Consider the following 19,911-nt stretch of genomic DNA (forward strand, 5'->3'; position numbering starts at 1 on the left):
AATGATGATAATATAAGGCAGAAAAGTTCAAATAATGGCGAAAATTATTTCTTAGAAAAAATATGTCTAATTAATAGTGAAATATGACGCAAGTAACTGACTTTTTTTCTCGTATTTTCATATAGGATATTACCAAAATACTTAATATCTAGCCAATATCGTTTCATAAAAAACTTGATGTGAGATCCGAAAACAGTTTTTGAAATTTTAACAGCCCTTTGAAAGTATTTTTTTTGAATTTCAATATCTTTTGAAATCATTCCAAGCAAAATTAATATGGGGATGTTATTTTCATCTTTAATACGATTAGTTTTATACATAATATTTAGCCAGAATTGAGCTTTTTCATAATTTTTAATTATTATATAATCATGTATCAAAAACCCAATAAGTTTTGAAGCATCTAGACCAACAAGTCTTGGAACCTTGGATATAATGGTTTGATCATTTTGAAGAAAGCTCTCTTTTAGAACATCCTCAATAATTGATATCCTTTCTTCTAAAGCTAGACCTTGAAGCATACAGATATACTTTCTGGATAACAATGAACATCTTTTATTAAGTTTTTTTGATGTCTTATTAATTTCAGAAACTTTCGACGTTTGTTCATGAAGTGTAAATCCACCCTCTTTCTGACATAATTTACATCTGCAGAAAAAATTGAGTTCACTATTTCTCACCCAAAGTGGGTCTTGAATGTATTCATTTTCTATATAACATATAGATAAAATCTCATTGTGTTTAATTGGCCTTAATGCTTTAAATATTGCAACAGTTCCAATATAAAATCTTGCAACATTTGGACTACATGAATGATCAAAATATGAAGATTTGAGATATAGAGAGTTGATTGAGAACCTTTCTGACCACTTAAATGGATTTTTCCAAAGTTCAGGTAACATGTTTACTGACATTTGATTGTACTTTACAACCAAATATATTCTAAGTGCTTCGTTGATTCTTATTTGACTAGCCAATTCTATATTGCTTTCAAAGTAATCTTTGATTTCTTTTATAGGTATTTGATAGTTTTCAGATTCTTGGCGAATTCTTTTAATATCAGTTTGCGTACGAGGAAATAACATTTTCAAATTCTTCAACAATTTTTTATCATCCTTACATTTTTGGATCAACTTTTTCCATAGAATAAATGAATATTCTCTAGTGGGGTCTCGGATTTTAGGTAGGACCCAACATAATGGTTTCTCTGCTAACAAAAGCTCCCCTTGTGAAATTTTTCCAAATGATATCCAAGCCTTGGATTCATTGTCATTACTTAGGATTAATTTTGGAGAAACATAATCACGACTAGAATTCATAGAAAGACGCTTCTCAAATCTAACTAAAGCTCTCTTGAGCTCAAAGCGTGTGTTTGATTGTTTTGTTTCTTTGAATATTGTTTGTAACTCAGACGACAACCAATCATCATCATCAACAATTTGGTGCATTTCGGTTATAATTATTACTTAAATTCTGAATACGATTTCCAACTTATCTCAAACTAATGTACTCTTTCCCACACAGAAACAGCACTTTTATTTTTTCTTTATTTCTTTATAATATTTGATTATAAATATTAAAATTTTTTGGCGGGAAGGTTCGTGTGGTATTAATTTAAAATGAGTTTACAGAAGAATTAAGAAATAGAATTAATCGGAACAAAAGTTGAATAATAACGTATTGGTGGCAGCATTAGAGCTATGTAAGAACATTTTAAATTTTTTAAAATCAAACTTTTGCATCTCCTTTAACTTTGAAGATTTAATCTTATCAAGTATTAAAAAAGAGGTAAAAAGGTGAAAAAAGTGTTAAATTATAGAATAATCCGGTAACTAGTGGTCAATTTAGCTTTCCTTTTTCTTAATTAGCGAATTTATTTAATAAAGATTTTGAAAAGATGTCGGCTATTGGTATGTCTAGTGACTTGTTAAAGTTTTTTCAAGCAAGGCCACCATTACCACATATTCCATATCCAAAAAGAAGGCCACATAGACCATACCAAGGCCTCGCAGACTTATTAAATGAGAATCCAGATTTGTTCGACAAGGTGAATCCACCGCCTCCTGAACCATATATAGATACAAAGATGCGTAAAGAGAAGCAGAAATTACAAAGGATTCAGGAATATAAGCATAAGATGCATGCTAAGGTTGAGGCATTTAATCCAAAAGAAGAAAATTTAGATAGTAAGACAGGAGATCCCTACAATACATTGTTTATAGCAAGATTGAATTATGATACTACAGAAAGAACTTTAAAGAGAGAGCTGGAAGTGTATGGTAATTTAGTAAATTTACATATAGTTAAAGATTTCCAAGGTGAATCTAGAGGATATGCATTCGCGGAATTCGAGAATGAGGAATCTCTAAAAGAAGCATATAAATCATTTAACAGAAAGATTGTAGATGGGTGGAAGATATTAGTTGATGTTGAAAGAGGTAGAACAGTTGAGAATTGGCTACCAAAAAGGCTTGGCGGTGGATTAGGAATAGTAAGAGGGCAAGAAAAACCTGTACAAAAAAGATACTCTGGTACTAACAATGATACTTATTACAATAGTTCAAAACAAATCAGAAGTAATTATGTAAATTCTGGATGTGGGCAGCCATATAGACATAGAGAACAAACAAGTTATAGAGGCTACGGTTATAAGGGACAAAATGATAGATATAGCCATGGAGGTAATTATAATTCATCCAGGAATTACGGAAACTTTGGTAACAAGAAGTTTAGATACTCAAGACAAGGAAGTTCTATTCCCTACTAGGTATGATTAGTAATCTAGAATAAGCGAATTAATATATTATGAAAAAATAATAGATAGGCTGACTAAATATTTTCAAAAAATATTTTAATAACCCTAACATTATTCTTATCACCATATTTAATTATTGTGTGTATAAATAAATGCACACAAAAAAAAAATAAAGGCATGTAAAAAATTCAACACACATTTCTTCTTTTTAAGATAACTAAGAAATTAATTGCAGATATAGTGAAAAAGAATATACGAATAAGAACCAGATCAAACAATTATATTGCAAATTTGTGAATTTTTATAGCTTTAATTATTCAAATTTATACTTGGATGACAAAATTTTAATATTTTGTAAATTTTAAATAATATATTTTTTTTTTTTCAAGAAATTAATTTAAAGAAATCATATTTTAAAAAGAAATGAATTGTTGCAAATTGAGATTGAGTCTAATAGTGCTCATTTTAGCAATAATTGTTTCTTCAAATTATTGTTTTGGTAAGGACGATGTTACAAATGAAGATAACTCAACAGCTACAAATACTGAAAACAATGAAACTTCCGAAAAAGGAGATGATATAGTGGCTTCTGATCAGGACTCTAATTCTTTAAATGTTGAAAACACAGAGGAGGGGGAGAATAAAGAAGAGAAAAAAGAAACAGAAAATAAAGAAAATGAGAATAAAGAAGTGGAGAATAAAGGAGAGGGGAATAAGGAAGAAAGAGATAAAGAAGAGAATAAGGAAGAGAATAATAAAGAAGACGAGAATAAGGAAGAGAAAAATAAAGAAGATGATAATAAGGAAGAGAAAAATAAAGAAGAGGATAATAAAGAAGTAGGGAATAAAGAAAATAAGGAAGAAGAGGAAAAAGAGAAGAAAGTAGAGAATGATAAAATCCAAAAATTTGAAGAGAACACTGAAATTGAAGATGGAATTACTGACAATAAAGGAAATTCTGATGAAGGTCCAGAAATTGCTGAAAGTCAGGAAGCTGAAGATAAAAAAGAGAGTGGGGATGGAGAACAACAGGGTTCAATTCACACAAGTATTATGGAAGGTTTGTATAAGTTGGATTATAAATTAAAATTTTTGAGAAGAATGTTAAGAAAAGACAAAAAAATGATTATTCAGATACATGCTTTAGGTTATTTAGTTGATAGTATAAAAGAGCAAATTGTGAGAGATGTAGCAGCTTTGAATTCAGTAGTTAAGATGGAGGCAGAAAACGCCAGTGAATTAAATAAGTTACAATCAATACATGACAACCATGTAAACGATAAATTAGATTTTATTAAACACGAAAATATAGTTCAAGTAAACAATTGATTAATTTATATACTAACTTAACTAAAACTTCTCTTTAATATTGTCTTAGTATGCAATTACGTGGCATAAAAATAACATGCAAATCTGCATATACATGCACTGCTATCCCCCGAACCAAATTTTATGTGGACAACAATTGACACAATAAAAATATTGAAAAAAGTAAAAGAAAAAAAAATTAGAATAAATGTAAAAGAGTAAATAGAACTTAATTGTGGTTTTTAATAAAAATATTGGGTACCTCTCTAATTTTGCAAGTCCTTGCTCTTGCAGGAGAGGGAGTGGCAATTTTTCTTCTCCTTTGGATAGGTGTTACCGTTCTGTGAAAGTACATTTGATTAGGCTTGAAGTTACGAATTGGAGTTTCAGAAGATTTGCAAATATTAATTTTGTTGGGACTACTCAATAAATTGCCAGAGTTGTGATTATTGAGATTTGAAGAATCCGAATTCACAGTCGTAAGTGAGTTAGAGACATTATTTATGGTATTGGTACTATTATTTTGACTCCTGAGAAAAGATTTCTCAAGGTAAATGCCACTGTTTTGATTTAAATTAACGCATGATTTAGTGGGAGATTCCAAAACAGAATTGCAATCATCTTCAGATTTGTTATAAAATTTGTTTCTAAGTCGGACAACAATGACTGTGCAGTTATCAGCCCGAATATTATTAATTCTCCGCTTCTTCTCAGCTTCATTAGTAAGCAAACCGGCGACTTCTTGCATGCTTTTATCTTGGGAATGGACAATAATGTCAGCAATAGTGAAAGCATCCAATATATCACTAACTCCATCTGACATAATTACAACGTAGGAGTCCTGCCATGGTTTACCCTTTGCTTTGGCAACTAGATGTTTTGAAAAACTCTCATCGTCAGTACTCCAGTCTAATTCAATATTCTCAATATGATTCTTGTATTGAGAAATGTTGGATCTGCTTCCCCACCCAATAGCAATAACGCTTTGCTCAATGAGAGCCTCAGAAAAACATGCCATCTTTTCATCTTCAACCTTGTTCTTTTGTTTATCCAAACTTTGCCTAATGGACTTAATGCACTCTTTTCTCGGAGGATCGGATCCTAAATTCAGAATTCGGTAGTCAGGGGTTGGCAACAAGGCACATCTGGAAAGATGCATATGGCCAAGGGATCTACTCATAGAAATGCTCAATCCTAAATCTCTGGCCTGTGAATATGAAAGATAAGAGGGAATCAGTCTGAGCATGCCGTAGTCACCCAAAACAACTTTCCCTACTCCACTTTGGTCTACTCTTTGTCTTTCACTTTTTCTGTTTAAACAGTGGGGGTTTGAAAGGTAATATATCCCATGAAAGCTGGAGACCAATTTATTGGATAATTTACCGTTAGATAAAGGAACTGGAAGATCTGGAAGTGAAATTTTGGAAGTTTCATAATTGGATTCTTCGAAATGACTGGTATTGTTGCTGTCATTGTTGCTACTACTACTACTACTACTACTACTATTATTATTATTATTATTATTATTATTACTCTCATGAACGTTGCCATTATGAACATTGCCAATATTACTATTATCTCCAATATCTCCAAAACAAAGATGGTTAGAATTAAAAGCATCATATTTCTCGCCCAATTTCAACCTACAGTCGACGTTTCTGTCTAAATTGGGAATAATACAAATTGCTGATGAGTCTCCACAGTTGGCAGTCACTAGATATTCGCCAATGATTCCAACTACAATGCAAGTGGTTCCAAAATCTTTCTTGCTTGCAATATTTGCACTAATAACACTGTCATGAGCATAAGAAAACCCCCTGTTCAAAATGCCAAGAACTTGCTCAATATATTCACTGATAGCAAAGCTATTGGGAATATCTGGCACTTCCTTGCTCAAAGTTTGAGATATACAATAAGCAGCTATATGAGATGCCGTTTTTCCATAATGCCCATGCCCGTCTAAAAGGCCAAAAAAACAAGACTTGTCCAAGCCTTCCAATTTGCTTCCTGTTGAGTGAGAAGCCCATCCAGGACCGTTTCTCTTTGGAGGTAATGGTGGTAAGTTAAATAAAGGAAATACAGGAGGAAATGCCTTGTTTATCATATCATTCAAACATTTTGTATCATTTTTAAAGTCATTCATTCCCTGAGGATTAAAAGTTCCAGCATTTGCTAAATTAGGTTGAATTGGGTCAAAATTCCAAACTCCTTTGGAAAATCCAAGTTTATCCAACTTTTCATCTTTATGGCAATAATCGTTTGCATTGTTAATCAGTTTCTTCTTCTGGTTTTCTTTCTTATCAGACTTTTTCTGTGTTGGTATCGACACAAACCAACCGTCTTGATTTTCCTTGCATCCACCTTGGGAACAAGATACTCCCCAATCAACCAACCAATTCATTGATTAAAGCTTAGGCAAATCTCTCCAAACCTGGAAACAATTAAATACCTAAAATCGATTTCATTTTCTGAAATATTTTATCAAATTAATGAATATGATTAATTCTTAAGATAAAAGTATTTAAAGTTAACCCAAATACCTACTAAAGTCTTGCCAGAAAGAGATTGCTTATTACCAAAAAAATTTGTAAAGTCGACTGTCTTGATTATTATTCCTTAATTTCCAAATAGAACTTCCTTTTTTCAAAGCCTAATTAGTTTTAGCTTTTTTAAACGATCACACACACAAAATATAGTATACTCCAAAATAATGTTATACTCTAAAAGCCTTATTTTGCCAAAAATGTTGATTTTTTCTCTAATTGAACTTTTAATATAAGCATGTAATGCGTTTTCACGAAAAAAAGAGTAATGTATTTTTATTTTCAAATATTTATTTTATATACGTATATAAACATATATATATTAACTAGTTTTTACGATTTTTCATATTTCAATACTTCACCGAATTATTTATTATTAGATATTGATAATTTACTTCAATGAAGAGTGGATTCTGTCAAAATAAATAAATAAAAAGTTATGCAGTCTGAATCAATGTACTTTTTATCGCGGAAGAAAAGGAAAGATGCCAAAGATTCTCAAGCAAATACCACAATCCAGAGGATTTCTCACCTTTAACTTCTAAACCTCTTTTTTTCTTTTAATTTATTTTACTCTTCCCCCCCTCTTTTCGCTTTAAATCTTATATTATTACTACCTATTAATTTCCCTTTATTCTTTTTATTTTAATTCAAAAAAGGCGCCAACATATTAATTAAATAATAGTAATAAAAAGTTTATTAAGCCTCTCGTCAGCGGGACAAAAGGCGGTTCTCTAGTAATAGTTAATTGGACGTGGGGATTAAATAAAAAAGAAGAAAAAAAGAAAGGAGAATATATTTGACAAAAATTGAAGGTATCGATAATATAGGAAAAAATCAAAATATCAGATGACGGAGAAAGAAGCTGTTTCAAAGTATTTATCCTTTAATGAGTCGATAGAACCTAGCTTGACGCTCCCAACTGACTGTAATGAAGTGGAGATACCTGATGATTTAATATCTAGACCATTACCATTATCTCACGAATGGGTTGTATGGGAACAATTAAATGTTGAGACAAGGAAAGATTCCGATTATTCAAATGCTACAAAGCCTGTGGCAAAGTTTTCATCAGTTCAACAGTTTTGGTGGCTTTGGCATCATATTCCTCAGCCTTCTGAGTTATTAAAAGGTAAAAGAATGATTAGAGAATCATCAGACGGCTCAAAGAGTGTGGTTGATGCTGTCATTCTATTCAAAGAAGGTATTCAACCAATGTGGGAAGATCCTATGAATGCAACAGGCGGCCACATTCATTTTAGAGCATGGCAATCTTCGGTAGTTCCTGGAGAATTGGATACAATGTGGAATAATTTGGTTTTGGCGGTTATAGGAGGAAGTTTGAAAAATTCTTCTATTGTAAATGGAATCAGGTTGGTTGACAAACTTGGAGGCAACAAGGGTAACATTAGAGTTGAGATATGGTTTTCAGACTTTTCTAATCAAGCAGCTCACCAGGCACTCCTTAAAGAAATTGAGACTTTAATGAGCAGCTTATTGGATGGTTCGTCTTGCGATCCTCCTCATTTTGAAGTTAAATCTCATTCAAAGACTAAATCTGATGCTAATTAAAGGAGATTTGAGATAATTTAATAAGGAGGTTTTTCAGGTTGTGAAAAACATTTTTTAATTTCAAACCTTCCCGCCTTTTTAGTATTAATTTACAGGGATTTCAGAATTAGAGTATATTATTTGAGTTGATTATTAGAGGAATAAAAGTAGTCTAAAGGATTCATCTTATTATTTTTATTCCTCTGTTCTTTCCTTTTTCTTAGACTACTTTTTAGCTCCGAATTGAAAATCATATTTAAATTATAGTTTTCTTTATATCAGAAAGTTAAGGTTACTAATAACTACTAACTCAGTTCATTAATATCTACTAGTCAATCCTGCTTGTTTCTTGACTTTTCTCTTTCAATCCATTCTTTACCTAAGAGAGGTCTATCTGGGATATTACTAGTTAAAGTTTTTCTTAATAAATTACTTTTTTCTCTGTTTGCTTTTTCTCTCTCAATAATATTGGAGATTAAGTTAATGTCCTTATCACTTATTTGGCCAATGAGCTTTTTAAAGAAACTCATCTTTTTTCTTGTTTTAGAATTATTCAACTCTTTAATTAACTGTGAAAGACCCTTCTTTGTTATAACTCTTCCTCTTCTCCTTCTCCTTACATTGTTTTTGTTATGTCTTTTAACAGGAGTTGTTTGTGTTGCAACAGAAATGTGTTTATTTGGATTTTCTTGTAAGTTTTCCAAATTCTCAGCTACAGTGGAAACCTCTTGGGTACCTGGTTTTTCAAAAATAAATGTAGTTTCCCTAACCTTTGTGTTTTTATTATTAGAATCTGTGCTTGAGCTAGCATCGGCATAAGAAGACGTATTGCTATTATCCTCTGGGAACTCAACATTGTTTTCAACATCAGAAGAAAACTCTGACTCGTCTATTTCTGTGTCAGTTTTAGATTTTTCGCTCTTACTTTCTTCAACTTCACTCTCCATTTGAGGAGATGATGGCTTTTCTAGAGGGGAACCGGGAAAATTGGCATTAATTTCCTGTCCTTTTTGTGGGTTGTAACTAAAATCAGAGTTTGTATTAGTCTGAGTTCCCTCATCATTGCTAGTTTTTTGCTCTTTAGAAGTTGAATCAAGCATTGGAAATTTGTTGGTAGTATGTCTAAATAATAGCTGAAGCTTCATTTCATCAGAAGAATCTTCTGGAACTGTTGGAAGTAACAGTCCTGAGCTTGAGTTTGAACCTGAAGCTGAACCTGAGCTTTCACTAGTCTTCGAGTCAGATGCTGAATCTATTCCTCCGGAAGAAAGCTCAGATTGAAGTCTTTTATACCCTCTAAGGCCTTTTGGAATCATCGAAGATTGCAACTCTTGAAAATCTTGGCCAGAGTTTTCAGGATTCTGTGTACCATTCTCTATCTTAATCTCCTCATCTACTTGATTAGAGGCAGATGCTGAGTCCAAAGTTGAATCAGAGGTTGATGCTGAAGTTGATGATGAAACTGAGGCTGAACCTGAAGCTGAAGTTGAAGAGGCCAACTCAGAGATAGAAGCAGGACCTGAAGCGGAACTAGAGCCCTGTTCCTGATCATTTGAAGCAGAAATGTGTTTTGAAGGGGAGCTTGAATCCGGATCATTAGACTCAGGCTTTGATTCGTTGCTCACTTCCTTAATATTGGTGTCACCATCTAATCCAGGTATGTCTCCCAAATCTAAGGCTGGGGGCATCTCCTCCATCAATTTAATTGTGGAAGGTTTTTCTTGAGATTTTTCTGTAGTTTCTTTTTTATCAAAATTTCCATTCTGAATACCGGAATCAAAATCGTTACTTTGGAAAAGCCCCATGGCTTGTGATGAAACTTCATCATCCATGACTTCTGTTTTTTCATTTGCTTCATCTTGATCATATAAGCTCTCTGACTTACTGCTTTTCTCACTACTTGGTTCACTATTATTTACTTCTGTATCATTTTTGTTTTCAGTTGCCACTAATGCATTAAGTAATTCAAAATTAAAAACCAACAAAGTTATTAGAAGAAATAACGATATTAAAGAAAGCTTTTTAAATTTATGTAACCTTAGAACTCCCATTTCTTTTAATTACTAGTTTTCTTATATCTCTAGTTGAAATATTAATGTAATATTAAGCCCCCACCTAAAATTTTCTATTAGTTGGTATATTATTTAAACAAAACTTTTAATATGTTATTTAAGGAACAATTACTTTCATGTGCCTTTAGACCACCCTTGAAAATAACACTCGTTTTTCTTGCACTATTGCAAATTAAAAACCATACAGTGAATATAATTTTTAGATCATAGTGTAGCCGCCTCCTTAATGATCTATTTGACACATTATTTGAAATCTCTTAACTTATGAATTCTCTGGTCTTTATAAAATCGACTTTACTTTTTATAAAGCCTTTCCATTGAAACCTACATTTCCCATCTTCTTGTTCTACTAATATTTATTCCTTCGATTTATTATTAATATGATTATAAATTGTTTAATTTGCCCCCCACAAATGATGTTAATTCTTATAGTCAAAAATTTAAAGAATTTCTTCTGTAATAAATAGGTTAAAATTAAACTTAGATTGTCATAATTTATTGGGTTAATCACCAAATAAGAGATTAATTAAGAAGAAGGAAGTAAGGAAACTAACTCAATATTATGTGGATACCTTATTTCATAATAATTAAGGTGCAATATTGTAATATACTTTAAAATATTGAAAAACCGCATAAACTAAACATCAATATTTCTGTTTAAAAAACTTAAAATCAAAAACAGCTAGATATACTTTTTAATATATGAACTATAAATTTCACAGAATTATTTTCATAATAAATGTGAAATTGCCATTTTAATAAAATACAAATGTTTTAGGCGGGAAAATACAAAAAAAAAGCATGTAATAGATGATAGTGATTATTAAAAAAATGTAATATTTTTGAAGACAATGATTAAATAATATGTAACTACAAAACAAATACTTATTTGAGATTTATTTATTAAAAATATGATTACTTATGTTCTATAATGTTAAAGAATATGCTTAAAGTTAATATTATAAGTACAGTAGCAATAATAAGTTTAATATTAAGAAGCAGAAATAGTTAAAAATGAATAATTTGCCAAAAAATATCAATTAAATTATTTTTAATGTAACTGGTATAGTCATATAAAAAACCATGTACTTTTGTGCAGATGTTCCAAAATTTTTCAATATTGAAAAAACGAACAGATATATTTTCTACTGATCAGTAATTGCATTTTTCTGGTCATCTTCAAAATCGTCAAAAACCCTATATGAATGTCTTTTTTTCCAATTGCAATAATTACACTTGTTAAATATATTGGTTTTAATGCTATTTTTGTTATTATCATTACTATTGTGAATAATCTTATCTTCAAGTATCAATTCACAGGTAATGCCCGAAATAAAATGGGTATTACATCTTTTGCACCATAATCTCCTTGATTCAGGATCAATTCTAGCTAATTTTTTTCTTGAAATTTCTCTTGCCTGACTATAACAATACCTAGAGAGCTCATTCGAAAGTAATGCATATTGTTGGCTCACCTGTAGAAGGAAGTTCATTCTATGATAAGCTGGTGCTACAGATGAACCTCCTCCTTTTTTCTCAGAATTCGGTTTAAAATTGGGTTCCATCCTTACTATCTAAATCCTAAGCATTTCTCAGAACAAAATAGTCATTAAATTTCCTTATAAATGCAAACATGCAAACTACCTATATATTTTTCTCCCTCACATAATTGTCTTGCTAAATCTTTTCTAGTCGATAATTATTTACCAATTTGATTTTCTTTTTTTTAAGTTACTTTTGTCTTTTTCTATTATTTTAACTATATAGTTAAATATTGATTATTCAACACTTTCCCGCCTATTTATTTATTTTAATATTACTATATTTAAAAACAATTTATTTCATTAATTTTTTTAGTTACCTTAATTATGTACGTATATTCCTGTCTATACTCTTATTGTATTACCTTTAGTAATATTTAAAATATTAGTAATAATTGATAGCTGGAGCGTCTCGTCTTATGGCTGGAGTAAATAGTTTATTAATAAAATATATATATATTAAACATGAGTAAAACTACTTTAAAAATATGGGTAATAGTTAATTTGACTTTATTGAAATAAATTAATTTTAATTTAACATTATTATATGTGCGTTATTAGTGAATAGAAAATTTACGTCAATTTTTCAAATATTATTTAACTTGGTTTAAAAAATAATCCTTTTAAACTTTGAGTGAGAGGGAAAAAAAGGATCTATGCATATTTGCAAATGCTATAAATATAAAAATATTTAATATACATCCTTATATGTATATTTATGTGTTTTATATTTATAAAAGTACCTGCTTATTATATAGTTCATTAAGAAAATATTTTAATATATGCTAAAGTTGACGGCTTTAATGCTCAACTTTAAAATAAGTTGAGTTTTTCCTTTTCATTATTATTAAAAAAAGAAAGGCGAATCTATTACAAAACCATCTTTGTTCTATTAATTCTAGCACAAATTAAATTACTAAAACTGGGTATTATAATGTAAGATTTAACTATGTTGCAGTTAAGAAATTTTGTTGATAAAAGAATATTATTAAAGAAATGTGTTCCGATATGTCAAAGGCTTTTCTATAGTAATGTTGTTAATGATCACTTTAGGAATCCAAGAAATGTAGGGAGTCTCCCTAGTGATGATAAGAATGTCGGAACAGCTGTTGTTGGTAAAGCTGCATGTGGAGATGTTGTTAAATTGCAGGTAAGCATTAAGGATGGAGTTATTAAGGATGCTAAGTTCAAAACCTTTGGATGTGGTTCTGCTATAGCTAGTACATCCTATGCTACTGAACTAATTATTGGAAAAACTACTGAAGAAGCTTTGAAGGTCAATAACAAGACTATTGCAAATCACTTAAATTTACCTCCAATCAAGTTACATTGTTCTTTATTGGCTGAAGATGCTATTAAACATGCAATTAAAAACTATCAAGAGAAACAACAAGAATCGTGACCAATATTTTTCCCATATATACACTCAAATTCATGCTTTCTGGCTACCAACTCTTCTATGCAAAAGACTAAGGATTATCTTAAATGATAGCTAAACAAAGTTTTTATCTCCCTTTGTCACACTTTACTTGTATATATATACTATTATTATTCACTGCCAAATCATTATTGGAATAGTTAAATTCTCACTGAAAATTAACTCAGAATTCCTATCACCACAAATTTTATTTTAATCTATGGTGATTTATACTAATGGGTTGCTTATACTTTCTCCCTTTATTAATTACTTTTACTTTATGAATAGAACTTTAATTCTTTTCATTAGTAGAAAAGTTGCCGCCCTTTTATATAATTATGCTATGTTTTTGCATCTTATTTAGAAACCCTTTATCACCTTTGTTTTTTATTCCAATAACACTCACAATGATTTTCAACTTAAATTGAAAAATCTACATATCAAATGAGTCATTAAAAGCATCAAATAATCCTAGAGGTCATTACAAGTAGTAATCTAAACATCGCTTTTTTACTTATTTCTATAAAACGTCACTTCTAACATAACTTATGAAATACATGTTCCCGCCCAAACATGTAATTAAATATAAAATAACAAGATAACATGTGACTTTTATTTTTGCTCGAAATCGTCTTATTTCTAACTAATATTGTTTACTAGAGCTGTGAGTATTATCATCGCTACTGTTTTCGGAATTGAAATTCGTAAAAGTTAGTATTTCAGTTAAGAAATAAGCAAATAAATATATATTACTTGTGCGAAAAAGATTGAGCGTCTATTATTTAGGAGTTGAATACATTAATTTGTAGGAGTTATTTATTTCAAAAGTTTCGTAGTCAACATCTGCTGAACTAGATGTTTTATAGTCTGTTCCAAGCGAATTTCTGGCATAGTTTTCATCATTATCTTCGTTTTCTTCCTGAAGAATTTGCTTGAGCCTTTGTCTTTGACTTCTTAGTAAAGGAGACATCCTGGGAGGTATTAACCTTTCTGAGCTGTCATTGAAACTTTTACCACGTAAGTCATTTGGAGTAACTTCTAAAGAAGAATTATTTCCCATATTAAAGTCAGAAAAATTGTTCTTAATAGTTTCGTGTGAGAAATTTATATCATTTGTAACTTTCCCAGCATTATCCAGAGAATTTACTTCTTTCTTTGAAGTGGATTCATCTGAGCCAGTTATTTTACCAATAAATCTTCTCCTAGTAGTTCTACTTGGGCTTAATTTGTAACCCGGAGAAGTGAAGAGAATTTCATTATCACTTTGGCTAAGTGAGTAAAGTTCATATTCTTCTGAAGGAGGGGTTTCCGAACTCTTAACTCTTGCTTGTTCCGTTTTTAAGGCTTCCATCTGGGAGAACGATCTAGATCCAGAACCAGATCCGTAATTATTATTCAAGTCTCTACTCCTGTCGCAACCATCATTAGCTCTATTAATAGTAATAGAATTATCATTAAATGAGTTAAAACCACACTCCTCTTCTTTCTGTTGTTTTTTCCTATTTTTATCAAAATTTGAGCCAATACCTGAGTCATAATTTACCCCTAAATGGTTTTGGCTCTCTTTTTGTACACGTACAGGACAACTGTTTCTACCAGTCCGAGATCCATTCCTTCCCCTTCTATTGGATGATGCAGAACTTGGGTTTGAATGCAAGTTATTACCAGTAGATACATTTTTTTCTCTCTCTAAAGCTCTTAAATTTAAAATATGTTCCATTCTCTTTACCTCACGTAGTCTAGTCTCTAGCTCTTCGCTCTTATACCTGATCTTCTCCTCTCTGCTTTGTAAAATCTCTTCTTGTTTCAACTTTTCCTGCCTTAGAGCTTCTCTAGTGTGTTCTAAAGCCCTTCTTTCCCAGTCGAGCTCCATAGATTTAAACTCCAGCTCTACAATTTCTGGGTCTCCATCGAAGTTTGAACCAAATACTGAACTTCCCGCAACAACTTCTCCATTAATAATAAAAACAGGATACCCACATTTACATCTTCCAGTAGATTTACCAAACTTTTCAGCTTGAATTTTCTTTGTGTATTCTAAAAATTCGGACTCGTTTCTTTGGATCTTTCTTAAATATTTTCTAAGCAACTCCAATTTGCCAACAATATCCATATTTTCATCAGGATCAGATGGCTCTAATTTAAACTCGTTAATTATCGAATCCAAACTATCTATCATTTTTTTTTCTTTTAACCTTAAGCTTTCTATTGCAGAATTAAATATCTTCTCAGTTTTTGCATTCACCACTCTTAAATACTCATTGTTTTTTTTCTCCTGTTCCAAAACTCTCAAAGACTCTGCCAAATTTGATTCCCTTTTTTTCAATTGTAACTCATTTTCCTTAAGCTCCAATAATGAATTTCTTATCTCATTTTCTTTCTTATTTAATGCATTTCTTAATATTTCAACTCCTGTCTCAATTGCCCTTTCATATCTTAAACTCTTTGGTTTTGACATGTCTGTCTATATAAATGCCAAATTTTTTTTATTAATTATTATGCATGCACACGTAATTGTTAATACCCCGCAAGTATTATATAGTAATGTGGATAACTAATATGTGTTCATTCAAAATATTAATCTCTCCAGTTGTTTTACCATAAATTTTTTACTTTAGAATCGCAATTAAATGTGTTTATAGACAACTTAACTTTATTTTCTCACAAAAACAATTAATTATGCAAATGGTTAGCTAATATATATTTGTATATATGGATAAGAATATTCTAGAAAATTAATAATTTAGTCAATTTATTGCAAAACACTTGTTTTTATTAATTAAGCTCAATTAACTTGATCTTTTCAGATATAAATTTAATATTATAATTCTTCAAAAAAAATTTATTTGTTCAATTCAAATCTATTATTTAAATTGTATTTGATGGCCAAACATATATTTATTTTCCTGTAGATGGAAATTTATTGGTAACTAAATAATAATGAATATCTCCAATATAATAATTATGTCGCAAAAATATCTGAATTCAAATCCATTTAACTGAAACTTTAAAAGAAAGAGTATTTTTCATTCTCTAACTACTTTCATGAATATATATTTTTTTCTCAGCCTTTTCTAACCCTTTTTCTTTTCCTATTATTCTTGCTTTCCCTCTTCATCCCCCCACACCCCACTTATACCCACATACTACAAACAAATCATTTATACTAACAAAAAAAATTACACCCAACTAATTTGACATAATTTTATTCTAAATTGTCTCACAACGATCTTCCCTAGTATTCCAATAGTATTATTTCCATGTTCTGTTGCATGCTCACCTAAATTGTTTTAAGGACGTTTATCCGCCAGTTATTGTGTCCCCTAATAACATAAAGTAAATAATCACAAACTACCCGCCCTTATTGCGCTATCATAATTAACAAAAAACAAGGCCAATCACAAAATAACCGACTACCAAGTGTAGTGCCTAAGGAGGAACAAGAAAAGACAACAGACTCCAAATTTTAAAATCATTACGCCTCACGATTATTTTTGATTATTCATTAAAATAGTTGCTAGTAAATAATTAAATTCAAATTCTATTGCCTATTACACCCACAGTAAGAGCAATTTCGTAACTTCCCGCCATAGCACAGTTTTGACAAGCCAATAAGCGGAGTTAAAGACAAAAACCATTAAGTTTTTATCAACTTATGCAGGCGAAAACAGTAAACCAGTCAGAACCAAAGGGTAACTTTGACAAAGAGATGAGCAAAAGCCCAAACGTCAAAAGCAAATACGACACATGGATACTCCATCCAAAACAAATTGAAAAAATATTCGATAAAAACCCTTTAAAACAAGCACTTATAGGATCAAGTAACTGCGATAGTGTAAATCAAAGCCGCGTCACAAGCTGTAGCAGCTACACTCATCCCACAAGTTCATCAAATCCCAAACGAAAGCATCAAGACCCAAGGTTATCTGCAAACAAAGATACAGAAACGCAGTCAACCAGTACCCAAAACACGACAGAAATGTGTAATTTTGATAAAAAGGCATGGAACATTGCGCATCTGCCCCTCAAAACCATGGGAATGACATTCCTCATGTTATACATGAGCGGAAACAACGCCGGAATCTTCAGCATACTCATCGTAAGTTATGCACTTGTCAATGCAGTAAAAATATTGATCCAAGCCAACAAAAACTTTCTTGAAATCGAGCGTGCTGCAAGAAAATCGTTCGCCATCCAAAAAACAGTATACTGTATATACTCACTCCTCGGAATAGCTTTCATTCTCTTTAAACTAGGCACAATGGGGCTCATTCCCGTCAACCGCGGAGACTTCTTTTCCGACACTCCATCTCACACATTTCCAGCGTACGCAATTGGTACTTGAAAGAAACTCACTCATTACCTCAAAAGGAAAAAGAAACTTAAAAAATTTTAAAGCCTGTTAAACAAAAATTAGCTTCATTTGTCATCCTCACTCGATCTATCACAATCATTTAAAAGCTTTAGCACGCATTGAAAACTAAGTAGTACATAATCCCTCGAAATGATTCTTCAAAGTGTCTCGCCAAAATTGCCTACCCTTTGCGCTGCATTAAGTCTACGATAGGAAGTAGTAATTTAACTCATGCATACGAAAAAGCTTTGCGGAACTGTGAGAATATTCTGGAAATTAAAATTTAATTATTCACCATTCCTTAGCATAGTAAGAAACAGCCGTCTGTCTTATCCCGTAGTGAAGCCAGCCTCCCAAATAGAAGACTCACCACTACTTTTTAAAGCGCTTAAACTCTTAAAATTTATTCAAAAATGTTTAAAACATGAAGAATGCAGCGAAGATTGCAAATACGGACGGAATGATGTATCTGAATCCAAAAGCGGCTGAGTCAGCATCTTTCAAAACGACGGTATTTGAAGGATCAACTAAGTCACCATTCTCGTTCAATTTGAATATTCCACTAGTGACACCACTATTGCTAGCAGTACCAGTATAGAATACCTGGTTATCAGCGGATAAACTGTATTTGTCTCTCTTACTTTCGTCTTGGTTAGCTGGCACGCCTACGCTAATGGCCTTACCACCCTTTAAGGTGAAGGTGTATAAATCAGTCATTGTGACGGCTTCTGTAACAGTATCTTCTGCAAGTAACCTAGCTGCTGGTGCTGTTGTAGCTGTGGTTGGTTGTGATGAATCAGTGGAAAGAGTGGCGAACTCCTGGTTATTGACCATAAGCTTCTTGTTGCTTGCATCATAAGTAACTGTGGTGACTGTTCCAGAGACATACCTTGCTGCAGGGTTAGTCTCATTCTCAACTGGTCCGTATACCATGGTGTAAGATCCACATTCGAGAGTTGTAACTGGAACGCCACTAACAAACCACATGACGAATGAAGTACCGCATTTCTCCATTGGGTCAGGAGTAGTTGTAACTGTTTCGTCGGTAGTACCACTACCAGTGTCAGTATCAGTCTTCTCATCTCCATCAGTGCTAGTAGGATCAACACCGCTGCCAGAAGGAGCGGTAGTACTAACAGTAGTGGGAGCGGCAGTAGGAGCAGTAGTACTAGGAGTAGTAGTAGGAGCAGTAGGTGTTGTGCCTTCCTCGGTAGATCTGACGATTATCTTCTTTGGAGCAGCTGTTGTTGTGCTAACGTTAGTACTGTCATCCTCTTTCAATGTACCTCTGAGTGGAACACCTGGAGCTGAGAATACAACTGAGATGAAAACGGAGAGTGATACGATAGCGAGTAAAAATCTCATTTTTATTATTTATCCTTAGTTTCCTACTAATTAAAGACTGACTAATTATTACCTATGAAAAGGTCAACATGAGTGTGTAAAATTTTGTCATTAATTTATACGCAGCGACGCTACAGATGTGTGGGTAAAATGTGGTTAGATATTTTTAATGTGGACAGAATACGTCCACGTATTTTTTACATGCATGTGAAGACGACATTATATTTTTTTCAGTGTAGGTGTCTATATTAAAAGACAAAATTGAACAAATTCAATTTAAAGGCTATTTCCTTAAATTCCTATTTATAATGAATTGATAATAAAGTCACTTTTTAAGGGCGTAACATTTTTTTGTTTTCTAATCCTCTTGTACTTTCACTGCAAGGTTCGAAAATCAATTTAAAGTTAAAATTATATTTAAATTTAACTAAAATTCACTTCATTGTTTCTATTTTTGGCACAAATGTGAATAAGTGCTCGGACTTGTGAACATGTAGATAGCGAAACTATGTTAGAGTGATTTTTTTTTAGTTAATTTCACCCATTACATATCAGTCGTCTTAAATTTCAATTTTATCTAGTTCTGTGATTTATTTGTTTTAAAGGTTGTGGTTTCTAAGTGCAGAGTATTTTTTAATCAATACTAAAATCTTCAAATGTAGATGCAAAGAACTGGCTTTTTTGTAATAACTCGGCCCGTTAGCTAGTTAGGATTAAAATTTGTAATTTTGTTCTGTATTCTATCTTAAATGCCCAAATATGGTGTTAAACTTTAATTCAATATTGGATTATATAATATTTTATTTTAAAAATCATCGGCATTGTTGTATTTTTTAGGGGGAAAACGCCAAAAAAACGAAATAAATGAATGAAATTTTGAATACTAAAGGAAAGCTTAATAAATAATAATCAGCATTTAAAAAGCTATTTTTATAATAACAACTTGATACTTATAATAATAGAATCCCTTAATAGATTATTTAAATTTTTCAAAATACCTTCATTTTTCATAAATATTTTATTTTT

The 19,911-nt window shown here is 31.5% G+C and overlaps 11 protein-coding genes across 11 annotated transcripts; 5 read left to right on the top strand and 6 right to left on the bottom strand.

Moving 5' to 3' along the window:
* Positions 1-44: 44 nt before the first annotated feature.
* Positions 45-1,448, bottom strand: cubi_02224 (SET domain-containing protein; the record flags this gene model as incomplete). The annotated part of the gene is made up of 1 exon (XM_029019236.1): positions 45-1,448. One exon carries the CDS (start codon positions 1,446-1,448, stop codon positions 45-47), a length of 1,404 nt encoding a protein of 467 aa, XP_028874357.1.
* A 449-nt stretch (positions 1,449-1,897) lies between these two features.
* Positions 1,898-2,767, top strand: cubi_02225 (U1 small nuclear ribonucleoprotein; the record flags this gene model as incomplete). The annotated part of the gene is made up of 1 exon (XM_029019237.1): positions 1,898-2,767. The coding sequence occupies one exon, from the start codon at positions 1,898-1,900 to the stop codon at positions 2,765-2,767; it is 870 nt and encodes a 289-aa protein (XP_028874358.1).
* A 411-nt stretch (positions 2,768-3,178) lies between these two features.
* cubi_02226 (uncharacterized protein) lies at positions 3,179-4,084 on the top strand (the record flags this gene model as incomplete). Its single annotated transcript, XM_029019238.1, has 1 exon — positions 3,179-4,084. The coding sequence occupies one exon, from the start codon at positions 3,179-3,181 to the stop codon at positions 4,082-4,084; it is 906 nt and encodes a 301-aa protein (XP_028874359.1).
* Positions 4,085-4,292: 208 nt separating this feature from the next.
* Positions 4,293-6,464, bottom strand: cubi_02227 (PP2C like protein phosphatase; the record flags this gene model as incomplete). The annotated part of the gene is made up of 1 exon (XM_029019239.1): positions 4,293-6,464. The coding sequence occupies one exon, from the start codon at positions 6,462-6,464 to the stop codon at positions 4,293-4,295; it is 2,172 nt and encodes a 723-aa protein (XP_028874360.1).
* Positions 6,465-7,455: 991 nt separating this feature from the next.
* Positions 7,456-8,178, top strand: cubi_02228 (translation initiation factor IF-4E; the record flags this gene model as incomplete). Its single annotated transcript, XM_029019240.1, has 1 exon — positions 7,456-8,178. One exon carries the CDS (start codon positions 7,456-7,458, stop codon positions 8,176-8,178), a length of 723 nt encoding a protein of 240 aa, XP_028874361.1.
* A 311-nt stretch (positions 8,179-8,489) lies between these two features.
* Positions 8,490-10,208, bottom strand: cubi_02229 (dentin sialophosphoprotein; the record flags this gene model as incomplete). The annotated part of the gene is made up of 1 exon (XM_029019241.1): positions 8,490-10,208. The coding sequence occupies one exon, from the start codon at positions 10,206-10,208 to the stop codon at positions 8,490-8,492; it is 1,719 nt and encodes a 572-aa protein (XP_028874362.1).
* Positions 10,209-11,374: 1,166 nt separating this feature from the next.
* On the bottom strand, positions 11,375-11,794 carry cubi_02230 (uncharacterized protein; the record flags this gene model as incomplete). The annotated part of the gene is made up of 1 exon (XM_029019242.1): positions 11,375-11,794. One exon carries the CDS (start codon positions 11,792-11,794, stop codon positions 11,375-11,377), a length of 420 nt encoding a protein of 139 aa, XP_028874363.1.
* A 925-nt stretch (positions 11,795-12,719) lies between these two features.
* Positions 12,720-13,172, top strand: cubi_02231 (uncharacterized protein; the record flags this gene model as incomplete). Its single annotated transcript, XM_029019243.1, has 1 exon — positions 12,720-13,172. The coding sequence occupies one exon, from the start codon at positions 12,720-12,722 to the stop codon at positions 13,170-13,172; it is 453 nt and encodes a 150-aa protein (XP_028874364.1).
* Positions 13,173-13,965: 793 nt separating this feature from the next.
* On the bottom strand, positions 13,966-15,645 carry cubi_02232 (uncharacterized protein; the record flags this gene model as incomplete). Its single annotated transcript, XM_029019244.1, has 1 exon — positions 13,966-15,645. One exon carries the CDS (start codon positions 15,643-15,645, stop codon positions 13,966-13,968), a length of 1,680 nt encoding a protein of 559 aa, XP_028874365.1.
* A 1,197-nt stretch (positions 15,646-16,842) lies between these two features.
* cubi_02233 (uncharacterized protein) lies at positions 16,843-17,532 on the top strand (the record flags this gene model as incomplete). The annotated part of the gene is made up of 1 exon (XM_029019245.1): positions 16,843-17,532. One exon carries the CDS (start codon positions 16,843-16,845, stop codon positions 17,530-17,532), a length of 690 nt encoding a protein of 229 aa, XP_028874366.1.
* Positions 17,533-17,958: 426 nt separating this feature from the next.
* On the bottom strand, positions 17,959-18,906 carry cubi_02234 (uncharacterized protein; the record flags this gene model as incomplete). The annotated part of the gene is made up of 1 exon (XM_029019246.1): positions 17,959-18,906. The coding sequence occupies one exon, from the start codon at positions 18,904-18,906 to the stop codon at positions 17,959-17,961; it is 948 nt and encodes a 315-aa protein (XP_028874367.1).
* Positions 18,907-19,911: the final 1,005 nt, after the last annotated feature.

This window comes from Cryptosporidium ubiquitum (assembly GCF_001865345.1).
Source record: "Cryptosporidium ubiquitum isolate 39726 chromosome Unknown contig_4, whole genome shotgun sequence".
In the NCBI taxonomy this organism is placed as follows: domain Eukaryota; phylum Apicomplexa; class Conoidasida; order Eucoccidiorida; family Cryptosporidiidae; genus Cryptosporidium; species Cryptosporidium ubiquitum.